This window comes from Myotis yumanensis, unplaced genomic scaffold (genome assembly GCF_028538775.1).
Source record: "Myotis yumanensis isolate MYYU_CA2020_CCGP unplaced genomic scaffold, mMyoYum1.0.hap1 SCAF_9, whole genome shotgun sequence".
Taxonomy (NCBI): Eukaryota; Metazoa; Chordata; class Mammalia; order Chiroptera; family Vespertilionidae; genus Myotis; species Myotis yumanensis.
The window spans coordinates 77,661,288-77,678,780 of record NW_027223760.1 but is presented as its reverse complement, the minus strand read 5'-3'; the positions used below and the strand labels follow the sequence as shown (position 1 = coordinate 77,678,780).

Sequence of the window (17,493 nt, the reverse complement as noted above, 5' to 3'; positions counted from 1 at the left end):
CCCCGCGGGCTCTGCCGGGCCCTCCCGGTGGCTTCTGCGGCGGCCCAAGTGGCGGGCGAGGGTGGCGGGTCCTCCCTTACCGGCCGCGGAAGCGCCGTGGGAGCTGCGCCCGGCCTCGCAGCTTCACCAGCCTGGTCGTGGCGGGCGGCTGGCCAAGTCCCGAACCCCGGGCCGTAGGTAAGCCGGGGTGAGGGAGTTGTGGTCCCCCCGCACCGAATGGACGCCGAGGCGGGGGAGGGGCGGAGGCCGCTGGCCCCTCTCCTAGGCCGGCCTGGGCCCCTCCGGCCCGGTGCCTGGAACACGCCAGGTGAGGCCAGAATGTCCTGCACAGCGGCCCGTGGCCGCTCACCCTGCTGTGTACCTTTACTCCGCCTTCACCAGCCGGCGGGGGTGGACTCGCCCCTGGTGTGTGGCCGAGGAAACCCACAGCTGGGGGGGCCCGCAGCCCGAGATGGACCGCGGAGGCTGACTCTGCACTTGGCACTCACAGTCCGTCTGGGAAGAAAGCAGCCTCGCAGAGGAGTCTGCTTCCGGCTGGTGTGTAGTTTAAAACGGACCTTGTTTTATGTCACTTCTGCATAATGTGAACTCTAATGAGGCATGACTGTTATTTTAGCCATCTTTCTTAGGACTTGCATGTGTGACAAAAACCAAGAACACGAGCGGGCTTGCTCGGCTCTCCCACACGTCCCCCCACCCTTCTCTTCACCGCCGGTCCGGGTGGGCGGGTGGGGGGTGAGAAGCTAAGAACTTGAGGGCCCAGTAAGCGCTTTGAAACCCCCTAGGGCCGTGGTTCTCAACCTTCCTGATGCCGCGACCCTTTAATACAGTTCCTCATGTGGTGGTGACCCCCAATGTCATTGTTACAAATTGAACATAATTAAAGCATAGTGATTAATCACAAAAACAATATGTAATTATATAAGTGTTTTCCGATGGTCTTAGGCGACCCCTGTGAAAGGGTCGTTCGACCCCCCCAAAGGGGTCGCGACCCCCAGGTTGAGAACCGCTGCCCTAGGGTCTGGGGGACACCCGCCTCCCCCAGGGCAGGAGCTGAGAGAAGAGGTGGCCAGTGGGACTGGGCAGAGTGAAAACTCAGAGAAAGGTCTAGCACAGCGGTTCTCAACCTGTGGGTCGCGACCCCTTTGGGGGTCTCCTAAGACCATCGGAAAACACATATATAATTACATATTGTTTTTGTGATTAATCACTATTCTTTAATTATGTTCAATTTGTAACAATGAAAATACATCCTGCATATCAGATATTTACATGACGATTCATAACAGTAGCAAAATTACAGTTATGAAGTAGCAACGAAAATAATTTTATGGTTGGGGGTCACCACAACATGAGGAACTGTATTAAAGGGTCTCGGCATTAGGAAGGTTGAGAACCACTGGTCTAGCATGTTTACCAAAGGCCCAGGGTGGGCTGAGGTCTGCACAAGGCCCTGGCGTGCAGCAGGCACAAGAGACATGGAAAAGTGACCCCTTCCTTCTGGCCATGCCCCGGGAAAAGGCCTGGTTAGGGTATCAGGGAGTCTGACCCATGGAGCCAGAACAGCCATGGGAAAGAGCTGAGCCGCCCCCCTCCCCACTCCCCCACCAGTCCCAGGCTCAACCAGCAGGTTGCTGCCTCTAGGAGTCGGTGGCTTCCCCTGGGGAATCTAGGCTCCTCCTCATAACCTGCCTCAGTTCCTTCTCCTACACACACTGAAGGACTTAGCGGTCAACACAGCCATCCTTCCTTTTGCTCTATCAGAAGTAGGTTCTCTCTCGCCTTCAGGGATAAACCCGCCCACCACCGGTGCTGTGGATCCCTTCCCTGGGGAACCTCCTGCCTTTGTTCTCTGTCTCCTGAATGTCCATCTTACCCCTCTTCCCACTGCGTGTTTCTCTACTTCATGTCAAATTCAAAGGCTGACACGGGCCAAATAAACAAGGGTGCAGAGGCCCGGCGGCTCCTCATGCAGCTGCACAGCAGTGTGGCCTCCCAATCCATCAGCCCTTTTGGGAGCTCTCAGACCACTGGGTCTCAGCCTGCCACCTGATGGAGTGGCTGGCCTTTGTCAATAGTGCAAAAAACCCCAAAAGCTTCAGTTTTCATAGAAACGTAGGTTTATTTTGATAGAGACATGCTGAACACAAAGGGCTGAAATAAATGAGTAATTGTTAACATAAAATAATAGAACATTTTAATAAAAATATTTTTTCTTGAACATTAACTTACCAGACACTGGATAACTGCACAAATTAATAAGTGTAATGCAAATAAACCTATTTTTCTTGTTCTTCAAAAGCAAAATATTTCCTGTTGTGCACACCAAACAAGTCAGTCCAAGACTAATGACATGGCAATCGGCTGCTAAAATATTCACTGCTAGTATTAGTGGAGAGAAATGGTGTGCCTGCGTGTAAGGCGTGTAAGGGAAATGAATTCAATACTATTATAGTAACCATTAGTGAATGCTGTAGTTCGTTATTAATAACTAGAGGCCCAGTGCATGAATTCGTGCACAGGAGGTCATCTTGCCCAGTCCCGATAGGGACCGTGGGAGGTTGGCCAGCGTGGGAGGGCTCCAGGGCGTGTCCAGCCCATCTTGCCCAGTCCTGATCTGCCCCCAGCAGCAAGCTAACCTACCGGTTGGAGTATCTGCCCCCTGGTGGTCGGTGTGCATCATAGCAACTGATCAAGCGGTTGGTTGGACACTTAGCCTATTAGGCTTGTATATATAGATTATGTATAACAGGATATTGTAAAAATTAAGTTATGAAATTTTTATTAAAAAGTTTCTTACATACCGTTATATTGGCTGGGCCGCACAAATATTCATTGTGGGCCGCAAGTTTGACATGCATGCTCTGCTTAGAGACAGCCAAGCCTTTGCCCTCCCATCCCAAAGCGTAAACCTCCCTTCCCACCACTCCTGGCATTGCAAGTACCACTTATTGCACAGCCCTGGGCTCCATCTTCATCCACTGACCTTTGACCTTATCTCTCCTTTCTGGAAAACCTCCTGGCTTCCCTAACATCACTTTATGTTTTTCTTTGTCTTCCTCCTTTGCCTGTCAGTCATCTTTGAAGTCTGCTCAGTCTCCACCCTTCCCACAGTGTCGGCATTGCCAGGGCAACCACTCTCCACTCTTTCCCTCTGGCATTTCCCCTCAGTTTCTCAGGAGACTTTTACATGGATCCATATCTTTGGCTCAGACCTGTCTCCTGACCCATGTATCTGTCACATCTATTCCTGAAGATTTGTTACAGAAGAACCTTAAAATCAGTATCTCTAAAACTGAACTATATTAATCATAAGGGAATCCCTTTGTATCTCTTCCTTGTCCTCCATCTCAACTCAGGCAGAATATGCCTCCTGAATAGCTCTTCAAACCGTCCCCTCCCCTCTAGTCCCTCTGGCATTACCTGCTCCAGCCCTTCTTACCTCCTGCTTCCCAGAGCCGAGCCTGCCAGTGTGGCCCCGCTGCCGGGTGTGCAGCCCGACAGTCTCCATCTTGTCCTTGTCCTCAAATGTGTGTTTGTCATCTGTTGTGAGAGTGTCACAGTAACTTCTCACTAATAAAATGCCGAATATTTTATACTCATTGGGTGTCAGCGTTGGCTTTTTACAGTGTCAGCCTCACTATCATCTGATGTGCTTCAGTGGAAGAGGGGTGATTACGTGGCAGTGACTGCATAAGATCCTGGATCTACCCAGGAGATAAGGATCCTGAAACAGCAGCCTAAAGTATGCGACTCCTTACAAGACTGAATCTGAATTCCACTATCATAGACTAGATTTACCTCAAGGTCAGCCCCACCACTTGCCTTGCTTCAGTGCCATGAGCCCATTTCCAGGGTGTCTTCTTGTCATGAGCTCCGAGTGCCAGCCAGGAAGTTACTCTCCTGTATTTGAATCTTTAGGGTACGGTGTTGACTCATAATAGATACAGTGGAACCTTGGCTCTTGCCCCTAATTTGTTCTAGAAGGCTGTTAGAGAAGTGATTTTTTTCCATTATAAATAATGTAAATTGAATTAATCCGTTCCAGACCCCCAAAATGATTCCCCATTAACAATACAGTACATGCCTAATGTATTGTTTAATCTGTAAATAAACACTTCTTAAATTTATTGAACTACTCCCTACTAGCCTTAAATGAATTTTCCATACATCACTGCCTCTGAAATGCTATCACCAGCTAACTGCTTTTCACTTATCCAGTCAACAACAGTTTTTCTGCCTTTTCAATTGTCTGTGATTGTTGTTTTGTGAGCACTTCCACACCCTTAGCAACATTAGCACTTTTTAAAATATTTTTAAAAATTTATTTCAGAGAAAGGGAGTGAGAAGCATCAATAATGAGAGAATCATCCATCAGCTCCCTCCTGCATGCCCCCTACAGGGGATCGAGCCTGCAACCCAGGCATGTGCCCTGACCTGGTTTATGGGTCTGTGCTTAACCACTGAGCCACACCGGGCGAGGCACAACATTAGCACTCTTAATGGCCTTTGTCTGCTTTTAAAATTGTGCTAATCCTCGATTTCACAGCAACAAAAGCATTCTCTACTTAGTTGCCTAAGAGATGCTTTTTGTCATGCTCACGTATCAGTATGAAAGGGTTGTCAGGTCAAAAACACATTTTGATTGACAACTAAAACATTTTTTTCTATGAACAACTTGGTTGAGAACTGAATAGTTTGAGATAGGAGACATTTGAGAAACAAGGTGTGATTGTATTTGATGATTTTTTATAATTTATCTGTAGAATACAGATAAATTGAGGGGACAAGGCTAATGGGGGAACAAAATGGAATTGGTGTGACCCAGGCTGTGGCCTTAACACACAGGATCTTTCCTTTTCTCTACCATCGTTGGTGAGGGCAGGGCACATGCAGGCCTGGTTTCAGTATCTGGTTCCATGTTCCCAGTAATGAGGAAGCCGGCAGATTGCTTCTGGAGGCCCAGTGCCAGCTCTGTCTTCCGCTCTGCCACTGACGCAGTGGTAACTGACCATCACGTTACCACTCTGGGTTTCTGTTTCTTCAATCATAGAATAACTGAGGTAAGTCCCCTCCAGTTCTGACATCCTAGAGCACTTTTCCTGGGACCAGGATAGTGTCTTGCATCTCATTCGCACCTTTATTCAGCCCCTCCACAGCGTCACCTTCCAGGGGGATTCAGACATGTGATTTGGTGTAAATAATGTAAATTGAATTAATCTGTTCCAGACCCCCAAAATGATTCCCCGTTAACCTTTCTTATATACAATACATGCCTCTAATGTATTGTTTAATCTGTAAATAAACACTTCTTAAATTTATCGAACTACCCCCTACTAGCCTTAAATGAATTTTTCATATATCACTGCCTCTGAAATGCTATCATGAGTTCTTGCATGATGGGCATGAGGTCATTGCCTCTTACTCCGTCTGAGGCTCTTCCAGCTGGAAGGAGCCTCTCAGTATGGCATTGCCCACCCTTCTCCCTGGGCAGAGTCTCACATGAGCCTCTTCAGTGGGCTTGTCACCTGCAGAGGCAGTCCTGCCATCCCTGGTGATCCTTAATGGTTAATGTCACTCAGAGTCAGAATGTACGGGTTTTAAATCTTGTTTAGCCAGCATTTCATTCTCCTCTGAAAAGAGGAAGACTATTTCCTTCCTGAAGTTTCTTAAACCATCTTTCTCTGAATCTTCTCTCTCCTGAGGAAACATCCTACCTCAGTAGGCCCTTTGATTTTCCTTTCTTCTCTCCACATATTTCTCTTCTGACTTCTTCATGTCACTTTCCTTTTGAAAGCTCTGGATTTGACCTAATCTCCAGGAAAATGAATGAGGGGGAAGGAGTTAAGGATTATGCCTAGGTTTGGGGTCTCAGCATCTGGGTGGACAGATGTCTGTTTGAGTTGGCTGTAGGAAGAGCAGGTGAACCAGAGAGAGGCTGGACAGTAGTTGGTGTATAAATGCAGTCCCAGGTGGGGAGAAGGTGTAGAATGAGAGAAGATAATTTCTCAGGAAACATCATTAAGGGATAGACAGAGGGAAAAGGACCAGACAGAGACCGAAGAGATGCAGAGGAGAGGAAAACCAAGAAAATGTGTCCCGGGGCTATGAGGAGACAGTCTCCAAATGGAGGCCGTGGGCAGGTGCTTCAGTTGTTACGGAAAACGCCATTGGGGTCACGGGGGGCCTTGGCAAGAGAGTGACTAGGAGCAGTGGGGGCCAGAGACAGAGATGAGAAGGCTTTGAGGGGAACAAGAGGTGACAAACTATAACCATCCCTTCAAGAGTATCTCTGTGACAGAGAAAGGAGAATGAGAGGACATGAGGGGGCCAGAGTCACTGGCATTAGGAGCTACCCCACCCTGTGTTCTCCGCTGGAGGATGACTTTTAGAGAAGAAATGCCAAAGGAGTTGAGCCAGGCCTCTGGCCTAGGAAGTCTCAGGCTACATCACTCCTGAATGAGCTATGTTACCTATTTTTGGTGGCCCGCGGTGTGCCAGGTACAACCAAGTGCTCAGGATGCAGAGGCTGGTAGGCTCTGCCCCCTCCTGGCTTGTACTTACAGTGCCTGCTGCCTGCGTCTCTATAGGGAAACACGCCTGACTTCTTGGCAAGGTCATTCTCCTCCCTGAGGTCTCCCAGCCTTGCGCCTGCCTCTTCATACTATACCCCCGCGCTGATTCTACCTGTTGTGAGTGAATCTTATTCAGGTCTGTCCCTACATATGCATGTAGTGGCCTTGCCTGCTGTATATTGTGTCCACCACACAGGAGAGTTGCCAGGTGCGCACTAGGTTCTCAATAAACATTGAGAGAAAAAAAAGAAACACCAGTTAGTTTGGCAAAGAAGATGGACACAGAAACCACTAATGTGCAGAGCGCTGTGGGGCTTTGAGCTGAGAGCTGCTCCATTGGGTGTGGGGAGTGAATGGCAGCCTTCTCCAAGGAGGTTGAGGTCTTGTCTTGCGGCTGATTTCATATTATCTCTCTACACCTTTTGTCCTCTGCTGTCTTCTCTCCCCTCAGGGCCTCACCTTCCCCTTCAGTATTCTCCAAAGTTGAGTAGGGCAACTGAGAGCCATTCTTTTCATCTTGCTTTGCAGACTGGGCCCATCTTGTTTCCCCAAGTTCCCAAGCATGTTGGAAGTGGAAAAAATTAAAAAGCCCCCCAGGACACATACACCCTCAGGATCTGTCCCCCCCATGACCAGACCCCAGAGTCCAGCTGCCACAATGACTTCTGGCTCTGAGTTCAACACCAGAGCTACCAACACTTTTTGTGGATGTGGCTGGGGTGCCAGGGAGGACCTGCCAGAGACGGGGGTCAAAATCTCAGCCCTGGTCTGTCCCCTGGGGTAGACATAGAGGAGAAGGCTAGCAGTGGTCGCAGAAAGATCAGACCGTCTGGCTCCCAAAAGGGGAGTGAGAGGGATCTCCCCCTGCGAAGGAAGAGACCCCACTCCTTCCCCAGTGGCTCTTCTGTCCCCTCACTGGTCAGGTTTCCCTGGAGGAGCAGGGGGAAGGCACCTTGGGCCAATGCATCCGCAGCAGGAAGAGAAGAGCCTGCACACTGGGGAGGCCTGGTTTTCACTCAACTAGTGCAAAGAGCCAGGCCAGCCGGGGGCAGAATAGGCCAAAGGGAGACTGAACTCTGTGTTGTGAAATCTGGGCTTGGGCCGGAGCCCTCTGTGCAGCCTGAGGAGGTGTTCCAACAGAAGGCCCGTGAATGGAGAGAGGTGGGCAACTGGCAGGAAAGAAGCCAAAAGCCCCCCGGCTCAGCTCTAGCCCGGCCCTTCTACCCCAGTGATAGGTCAGAGGTGGGCCAGCCTAGTGAGAATGAGAAGGTGAGGCAAGCTGACATCCTCAGGGCCTGTCTGGACAGAGAGGTATGATGCCTCAAGAAGTGGAAGAAGAGGCATTTGCTTCCTAGCGGGGAGAAGTCATCCCTGCTGAGCCTCCAGCAGTCACCCTGCTTGAAGAAGCTGGTCAGAACTATGAAAGAGACCAAGGACTGGGTTTCTCAAGGGCATTCCCCAGGCACTCCAGACACCACAGGTCAGACGCCCGCATTGGATGTCAGACGGTTCTTTCCCATTGACTGTAAGAACACCTGCCAAGTCACCTGTACTCTGTGTCACGCCACCATTAGACAAGGCAAAATTAAGAGGCAGTCCAAAACCTCAGGCCTGGTCTGTTCCCTGGTGAATAAGAATGGGCTGGGGAGGGAAAGAAGGCCAATTGCAGCCAGTCCAGGGAGAAGGGGCAGGGGTGGTGGAGAAGCAGAAGGGCCTACCTGCAAGGGCCACCAGCCTTGTCCATGAGGGTCTCCCATCATCAGGACATTGCCCACATGACATCCTCAGAAAACAATGACAGGCAGCGGGCCCCAGGGAGGCGTGAGCAGCTGTTACTGGCTCCATCACCCCTGCCTTCTCCCATCAAAGATGAATCTGCTGCTCCCCCAGTGGAGTCAGGACCGGGGTGGCATATATGCTCCCAAACCCTCCCGCTCCCAGGCCTTGCACCAGAGCATTGCTGAGTTACTCTGCAGCTTGGCATTGCCTCTCTCCTTTTTTCCTTCCGCGCCCTTCAAAAGGTTTGTGACCCAGGTTGACCCTTGCTACTGCCTGCCATCTCCACCCTCCTCTGGTAAAGCCTTGCCTCTGCTCCGCGAGGCGATGGGCGACCAGGTGCTTCGGGAGATGCAGTGGGCTGAGGGCAGCCACATCCACCTGGCCCTGTCCTCGGCAGCTCAGGAAGTGGTCCTAGAGGACTATGTGGCCATCACTGCCCACTGTGGCGGGGGAGGGTGATACAGCCCCATAGCTGTCAGGCGGTGTCGGGAAGCCCGAGGAAGCAAGCAGTGCTCTGGGTCCGAGACCTGCCCCTGGAGAGCACTGTGGAGGACAGGCAGCGGGAACTACAGGAGCAGCTCACCCTGTAGCTGGGCCATGACTCCCTGCAACCAGGCTGCCCAGTATCAAGCGGCTGCCCCAACCTGGAGCAGGCAGTGGCGATGGGGGGCTACACCCACATTCCTTGCTTTGCTCACTGCCACAACTCTCTGGTGAGAAATTTTCTGTGTCACCATCATAGTGTCCAGATTAACCAGATGGCACAGCCAGGGCCATCTGCAACCATTTCCAAGGCTCTGCAGAAGCCCGGCGGCTCCTCATGCAGCTGCAGCAGCAGCGTGGCCTCCCAACCCATCAGCCCTTTTGGGAGCTCTCAGACCACTGGGTCTCAGCCTGCCACCTGATGGAGTGGCTGGTGGAGCACAAGCAGCCACTGCGAGAGAATGAGGAGAAGCACCAGCTGGGGAAGGCCGGATGGCCCTGTCAGCCATGTTTTGGAGCCTGACGGACAGTCTGGTCAGGCTTCTGCGGCTCTTCCAGGTGGTGGTCCAGGAGGCGAGCAATCTGCCGGCTTCTTTAAGTCAGGTGCTGCCGAAACTGCACTCCCTGCACATCTTCCTGGAGCAGGATCAGAGGCATTTTGAGGAGCAAAGTGGTGGGGAGATGGGTGCAGCCATCCGGTTGGCCCAGGGCGTGGCCCTGCAGCTCTGTGCAGACTGTCAGCTCAGTGAGCTCTTCCACCACGAGGAGTTCATGCTGGCGACTCTACTGGACCCCTGCTTCAAGGGCCAGATTGAGGCCATCCTGCCTGTGGGGGCCGACATTGACCACTGGAAGCAAGTTCTCATGTACAAGGTGAAGGAGGTTATGGTGTCTGAATACTTCTTGTCTCCCCCACCCTTCCTGCAGAACCTCAAGGTTATGTGGACACCACCTGGAGTGGCAGAGTAGCCAAGGGCCCCAGGGCTGAGGGGAAGGGCCAGAAGGAGCCTGTGTGGAGAAGCAGTACATCTGGGTCTTTGCTGCTGGGCCAGAGGGAAAATAGCTTGCTGGAGCAGCTGGAAAGCGTAGGGCTGCTAGCATCCCAGAGAAACAGAGCTTCTCTCTCCACCGAGAACCACCTGCCACAGTCATTGTCAAGAAGTACCTGTGTGAGAACAAGACAGTTGGCGCCCAGGAGGACCCCCTTGGCTTACAGGAAGAAGAGGCAGGAAGTCTGGCCAGCCCTGGCAAAACTGGCCACTGTCTATCTGTCCTGTCCTGCTACCAGCACCTTTTCTGGAAGTGTCTTTGCCTTCCTGGATAGTCCCACCATCATAGAGAGTAACTCCCCTCTCCCAGTGGAAACAGTTGAGCATCTCTTCTTGAAGACCAACCTGGAGAATTTCCCCAACTGTGCCTCCTCTCCTCTTATCTTCCCCAGTGGGGACCTGGCCTAGGGGGACTAGACCAGGGATGCCCTCAAAATCTGCCTGGAGAAACTGCTGTAGATGACAGGAGAGAGCAGATGTTGCATCTAGGCTATCAGACAAGGCAGCCAGAACCTTAAACCTATTTGAGAAGAATGGGGACAGTCTCTCAGTTCTTGACAGATGGCCTTGTTTATTTTTTTGGTCTGAAGGAAGGATTTTCCACCTGCCCATTGCTTAATTTATTTCTAGCACTATGTGCATAGGGAGGAAGGATTTACTCTGTTATGAGTTGTGCTATACAGTTTTATAAGCATTAATGCTCTTTTGAAATATTGGTAGTTATTAAGGGCCCAACATGCAGCTTATCTATGTATGTCAAGGTATACTTGCCCTTAGAGTTCTGCTTTTTCTCTTTTTTAAATCCTCACCCGAGGATATTTTTCCATTGATTTTTAGAGAGAGTGGAAGGGAGGGGGAGAGACAGAAACATTGATGTGAGAGAGACACATGGATTGGTTGCCTCCCACATATGCCCTTGACCGGTCTCTAACCTGGGACCCTTCAGTCCCCAAGCTGATGCTTTATCTATTGAGCCAAACTGGCTAAGGCGAGGTCTGTTTTCTCTTCAGACAGGGACAAGGGTTGTGGGGTGCTGGCATATATACTCAGTGGGATATATATTCAGCCACGTGGGTGAGCTATGAAAGCTCTTTCTGAAACTGCTTTCACTGTAGAAAGAAATAAACCCTGAGATAGAGTAGCCCTTTTAAGAGGGAGGTGTATGCACGCATGCATGTGCACATCCGTCTTCTTAGGGTCTGTACTTTTTCCTGTTGTCAGACCCCATAGTGGCCGGAGAACTCTGATTAATGGGACTGCCCAGCTACTGAAGAAGAGTGGATTGAGGAGGGCTGAGGCACTCATTCTTTAGACTGTTTTTACCTATAGTTTGTTCCCACACTGCTGGATACCTGGGGTTTCTTCTTTTCTATGGTGTTAGCTGTCTCAGAAAGCTCCCATGCTCACCAGGCTCTAGGTGGCTAAGTTTATATTTCACCTGCAGCGCCCAAACCTCCCCTTGTCCCTGGCCACTTCTAGAGGGCAAGTCCCTATCTGGAAGCCAGAAAGGCTGTGTATCAGACCAACTAGTAATGGACCGCCTAGAGCAGCAGTCGCCAATGGGTGGTCTGTGGACCACTGGCGGTCCGTGAGGTCCAAAAGGTTGGCGACCACTGGCCTAGAGTTCCAGTAGGGCAGAGTGCAGGACCTGAGCAGGTAGGATCCAGGAACTGGTGGCTTCAAGTGGGAGAGGAAGGAGGTGGGGAGGAAGACAGTTGGAGCGGGCCTGTCACACCCCACAAGACCCAAATCTGGCCCTCCTGAGGTGCTGGACCACTAGGAGAGGTGGCGCGGAGGGAAAGTCGGTAGAGGCAGGGGGAGGTACTCAAGGCCTAACTTGCACTTTGGCCGTGAGGGTGAACCTGGAGGCCTGCCCCCAGCCTCCCCCAGAGGGGTTGTCAGTCTTGTGTCACTAAGACTGATTCACTTTAGGACATTTGTAAGTTGCTGAATATGAGGAATCAGGAAAAATTAACATAATCCTTTCACTCAACCTCTGTTAATACGTTGACATACTTCCTGTATTTTGAGATCATACCCCTGGACTAGTTAGTATGCTGTATTTTCATTTTAATAGTACATTAATGTACCTACTTATATAAAGCTCTATAGAGATCACATTTAATGGTTGGAGTAGCATGATTTGAATGAAAGTCTGGCCTCCAGGTTGTTTAGGCCACGACTCCTCTCCCCCAGCTGTTAGGAGGGGATGTCACAGGCTTCCCGAGGTGAGGCTTGTGGGTGAGTGGCTGGGATTGTGGCTGTACTCCTCACCATGCTGACTCCAAATCAAGTGCATTGGGTAGTAAGATCAGGGCATGGGCTCTGGACCTCTAGGTGCCTGCCTCCCTTAAATGTACGTGTAGCTCAGACTTGAATGAGCACCACCTAATAGTGTCTTAAGACCCTGGGGTCCTATTCCTCTTTCCAAATTCTGATTAAGTGGGTTAGGGGTGGGGGCAAGAATGTGATGTGCCTTAAAGTTGCCCTAGGCAGTACTCAGGAGAGGTGCTGCCCTGTGCTATTTGGCATCACTGAACTGGCTCTGGTGTTCTCAGAGAGGGAGAGGCTGGAATGGAGGAGCAGGCATGTGAGGGAGCTGGGGAGTGAAAGGAACATGATGAGACAGACGTGTGATGGTCCTAAGCTTGGGCATAGCAGTGGTTCTCAATGGGACATTTTTGTTCCCCAGGGGCCATTTCGCAATATCTGGAGACATTTTGGTCGTCACAGCTTGTGGATAGAAACAGGAATGCTGCTGCTCAACCTCCTGCAGTGAACAAGACAGCCCCCAAACACTTCGCGGCCCTGAATGTCAGTAGTGCCAGGATTGAAGAACCCTGCTCTAGACTGGGACCTGGAGGAAATGGGTGAGGAAGGGTCCCAGTTCACCAAAGTGGCCTGGGGACTGTCCCCTGAGGCTGCTCTGGGTTGAACCATTTCTCCCCTAGACTTAGCTGTGCCCTGGCTGACTCCTGGGCATCATTTTCTGGCCCATTTCCTACCTAGGTCAGCTGACACTCAGCAGAGGCTGACTGCACAGGCAGATAGGCCTCCCCGTGAGACCCGAGGGTCAATGGTGTCTTAGTCGCTGTCTCATCCGTGTAACCAAGTTCTTGGTGCAGACTCACATGTTGGGCCAAGAGCCTCTATTGGCTCATTTGCATAACAAGACCAGGAGGACTCCTGTTTTTTAGAGAAATGTTGACAGGTGGGTGTGGGGAGTCATTCTCCCATTGTGCAGAGCCTGCTGCTGGCCTCTGCATCACAGCAGGTGGGTTTGGACAGATGGGTAGACACAGGCTGTTCTCAGTCCTGCCCAGACCTGTCTGGTTGAGGTGTACAGGTTTGTGATAAGATGGGGACCATGAGAGGAGCAGAGGTTGTTGCACAGGAGGAACAACGTGGTGCTGTTGTGTAACCGCAGGCGACGGGGTGATACCCACGGCTGCTGGAGGGCATGGGCCTTGGTAGGCCTGACTTCTAGCTTCATCATAATCTTTCTGCTCCACTGTTTCCTCTTCTGCGAAAAGCGTTCATCCCAGCTTTAAGGTGGGATGTAGACACACAGTTCTCTCTGTCTCCCTTGCTCTGCCCACTCCCCTTGATCTTTCTCACCCTTTGTAGCCACCATGTTCATCTAAACAATCACCCAGTTCCTCAGGGCATCATACCCTCACCATCACAGGCTGCTGTGGCTCACCTCTGTCTGAGAATGCCCCTGAGTCCAGTGTGGTGTATGAACAGTGTTGATCATCCTCTCCTTGAAAGTTACGATTTCTCCCTCTCGCTGCTCAGCCATATCCTCATTCAGCCTCATAAAGGTTGGTGTCCTGAATTCCGCCCTTGACCTCTCCACTGTACACCACGTGAATAGTGACCACTTTCACCATCAAATAATGCATGTCTGGGGAGGATTGGGGAGGATATGGAAATTCCTGCAGAGAGGCCTACAGATAATGGAAGAGGTCTGTGTCCCCAAAAGCCTGGCCAGCTGTGCCACACGCTCTCACCAGGCACCTGTGTAGGTCATGCCTTCAGCCTAGAGCATCATCTGTCTCCTAAGCCCAATGCCACATGGTCACCTCAGACAAGGTCTTGCCCCCTAGGCTGTCCCATCTGTGTCCCGAGTGTTTGAGAAGGAAGTCCCTGCATCCAGTCACCTGGCCAGATCCGTGCATGTTTTACTATTCCAGACCCTCGTGCCTCTGCATCGCTCCACTGCCCTCAGTGAGGTCCTTGTCTCACTAGTGCGTTTATGGCAGGTGTCTAGTGCCCCTTGAGCACCCACGCTCTGGGCCCGAGCAGTTTTAACCAGAGGCACAAGGGACTACCTACTGCCTGCTGGCAAAACCCAGCAGGTCCTGTTGTATAGAGTGAACCAGGTTTCTTAGTAGATGCCTCCAGTCCCTTTTGGAAAGAAATGCGATCGAAATGAGAACTTGCTGGAGAGTTGCAGACCAGAGGAGAGCTAGCTAGAGATGTAGGGACCCCCTTCTCAGAGATGGGACTGGGCGGGTAAGCGCTGTTAGTAGCCTTCCCAGCTTCCTGGCAGAGGAATGGGAGGAGCTCTGAGCCTGGTTTCCTTGGAGAGGGGAAAATATCCAGTCGCCTTGATGATGGAAACGCAGACTTGGGACTGCTGACACTCTGAGAGGCCCAGGTTTTGTCAACAGGAGTGAATGGTTCCATAGTTCTTTGCAGGCGGCAGTGCATGGCCTGGGCCTGACCAAAGTCTGCAGAGTTGGGAAACTGCCATTTGGAGCAGAGGTCCCTTCTTGTTTTCCTCTGCTGAAACCTTGACCCCTCTGTGGGCGGCAGGACCCTCCCCAAGGCCTCCTCCCTCATGCTCGTTCTGCACTGGCACCTGGGCCGCTGCTGCCCCACAGCCACTGATGACTTGAAATGCCCCTACCCTGCCTTTCTGGAGCCAACTTTGGTGCCACCCTGCCCCTCCCTCCAGGATGGTCCCACCTCTCCAGCCTCCTTGCTTTCTTTGGAAATGTCATGTTTGCAGCCGGAACAGTGATTGTTGCTGTTCTGTTGACACCAGAGTAAAGGACCAGTGTGGACAGGTGTGGTGAGTATATGTGGAGCCGTGGCGTGGAGTGCAGGAGGTGAGGCGGGGGCTGGCAGTGCTGCCTCTGATCCCCAGGCTAACCGTCCCTTTCTTCCTTCTACTCTAGTTTCCTGTCTAGGACTGAAGGCTGGTCCTCTGAAGGACCAGAGGTTAGAAATTGGCCCACATAATCTAGAAACCATTTTGAATTTACATGTTAAAAAGGTGCATCAGGAAATTTTAAAAATTATTTTTCTTTTAATTCTTTATTGTTGAAAGTATTACATATGTCCCCGTTTTCCCCCTCTCACTGACCCCCTCCAGCCCGCCTCCCACCCCCCAGGCCCTCACCGCCCCATTGCCTGTGTCCATGGGTCATGCATATCCGCAGACAAGGTCCTTGGTTGATTACCTCCCACCCACCTCCCCTCCCCCGCCCTCCCTCTGAGATTCCGCACTCTGACATCAGGAACATTTTTGAGTGAATAAAGCCAGGCCCAGGTGCTCCTGTTTATGTTTGCATATGCAAGGCTCTCCCAGGGAGCGCACAAAGGAGACTGGTGATGGTGGTGACCATTATCTATTAAAAAATATATTTAAATGGGTAAAAAGAAACACCTCAAAACTAATAATGAGAGATCATGAGTGGTTATGGGAAAAATAAAATTATGAGATGTTGCTGTCCAGTGCAGATTTGGAAAATGGGGAGAATTGGTAACACTGGACCTGAATGCCATCCAGCATGGCTCACAAGCGGAGTCGGGTCTTCTTAGTAAGGTCTGGGCCTGGCCACCTCCCTCAGGGGGGCCCTTGGTCTTGTTGGGTCACCTGGGTTTCTGGCCCTGGTGGCAGAGAGTGGGTGGCACTTCATGCTGTCACCTGCTCCCGGGTCACAGAGGTGTTTAGGAGAGGTCTGCTTACTGTTTACCTATCTTTCCTTAGTGAACAGCCAGCTGACCCCCAGACTGTCAAGGCCCAGACCACCTGGACTGACTTCGTCTCATGGAGCCTCAGGGTGAGAAGCCAGGAGAGGCCGAAGGGGTGCGCATCACCTCCCAGATGCTCAAGTCTTGCTCGGGCGAGTTTGCCCTGGAGTCCATCCTGCTGCTGAAGCTCCGAGGCCTGGGACTGGTGGACCTCGGCTGCCTGGGAGAGTGCCTGGGCCTCGAGTGGCTGGATCTGTCTGGCAACGCGCTCACCCAGCTGGGCCCCCTGGCCTCCTTGCGCCAGCTGGCCGTCCTCAATGTTGCCAACAATCGGCTGACAGGGCTGGAGCCGCTGGCTGCCTGCGAGAACCTGCAGAGTCTCAATGTTGCAGGCAACCTGCTGGCCACCCCTAGCCAGCTGCAGTGTCTGGCGGGGCTGCGGGGCCTGGAGTACCTGCGGCTCCGGGACCCTTTGGCCCAGCTCAGCAACCCTCTCTGTGCCAGTCCCTCCTACTGGACGGTGGTCCGAGAGCTGCTGCCAGGCCTGAAGGTCATTGACAGTGAGCGTGTGACTGGGCGTGGCGGTGAATTTTACCAGCTGTGTCGGGACCTGGACTGCTCCTTGCAGCCCAGCTCCAGCCCAGGCCCCAGCACCACTGAGGCCCAGCCCTGGGTGGAGCCAGGGTACTGGGAGTCCTGGCCGCCCCGGAGCAGTTCCATCCTGGAGGAGGCCTGCCGGCAGTTCCAGGACACTGTGCAGGAGTGCAGAGACCTGGACCGCCAGGCCGCTGACAGCCTGGCCCAGGCCGAGCAGGTACTCAGTCCTGCAGGTACCCGCCTCATCCTTTGTCTTCTAATTGTGCCCCATGGCCCTGGACAGCGTGGCATGAGGCCATGGGGTCGGCACAGTGTGACCTAGCAGCCCACATCTCCCCTCCCGCCTCTGCACTTGTCTTCACTGTTTCGTCACGCTGGTCACTGTCCCTGCAAACTGGGCTATTCATTTATCCCTGTTCCTAAGAGCAGACCCCCTCCCTCCCACTCCTACCTCAAGAAAGTTCCTGTGCTCTTCAGGGAAGCACTTCCCCAGGGCTTCGAGCAGGTGTAAGGACCCTCCATTAGCAGCTGGCACTGTGTGTCTGTCCTGCCACCTATGCCATACGCCTGGGGAGGAGGGTCCAGGCCTCTGTCTGCCACTCCTGGCTGCTCAGGCCTCAGACTGGTGGAAGGAAGCTGCTACTCCCTGAGGGCAAAGGTGGCAAAGGAAGGGATGGAGTGCCCCCCACCCCAGTGGTCCTGGAAATAGATACGAGCAGAGCACAGAGCACGGAAGCTGGCATTTACCCCTGTCCAGAGGTGCCTACCCGCCAGTCCCGTGTCTCCAGGGAGCCTTCACTGCCCATTCTAAGCCCTATTAAATATTTCTGTTTTAATTCTGTTGCATCAGTGCCTGTCATTTCATATGGGCATGAGCTCCTGAAAGCAAGATGATCCCTGCCACCTCTGGTCTCCTGTGGGAAGGAGGAGCGTGCACAAGCCCCTCCCCCGTTCTGGGTGTCCTGCTTTCTCCTGGGAGCTGCCCAACCTCTCCTCACCACCCTACCAGCCAGCTGAGGGGAGAA

At 52.2% G+C, this 17,493-nt stretch overlaps 2 protein-coding genes across 2 annotated transcripts; both read left to right on the top strand.

Moving 5' to 3' along the window:
• Nucleotides 1-30: 30 nt before the first annotated feature.
• Nucleotides 31-17,299, top strand: LRRC61 (leucine rich repeat containing 61). The gene is given in 3 exon segments (XM_070424749.1): nucleotides 31-177; nucleotides 15,888-16,703; nucleotides 16,705-17,299. Coding segments are annotated over 2 exon segments (780 nt in total). The 5' UTR covers nucleotides 31-177; nucleotides 15,888-15,947; the 3' UTR covers nucleotides 16,729-17,299.
• LOC139016028 (putative protein ZBED10P) lies at nucleotides 8,679-10,161 on the top strand. The gene is given in 5 exon segments (XM_070423543.1): nucleotides 8,679-8,796; nucleotides 9,149-9,324; nucleotides 9,396-9,762; nucleotides 9,765-9,974; nucleotides 9,977-10,161. Coding segments are annotated over 5 exon segments (1,056 nt in total).
• Nucleotides 17,300-17,493: the final 194 nt, after the last annotated feature.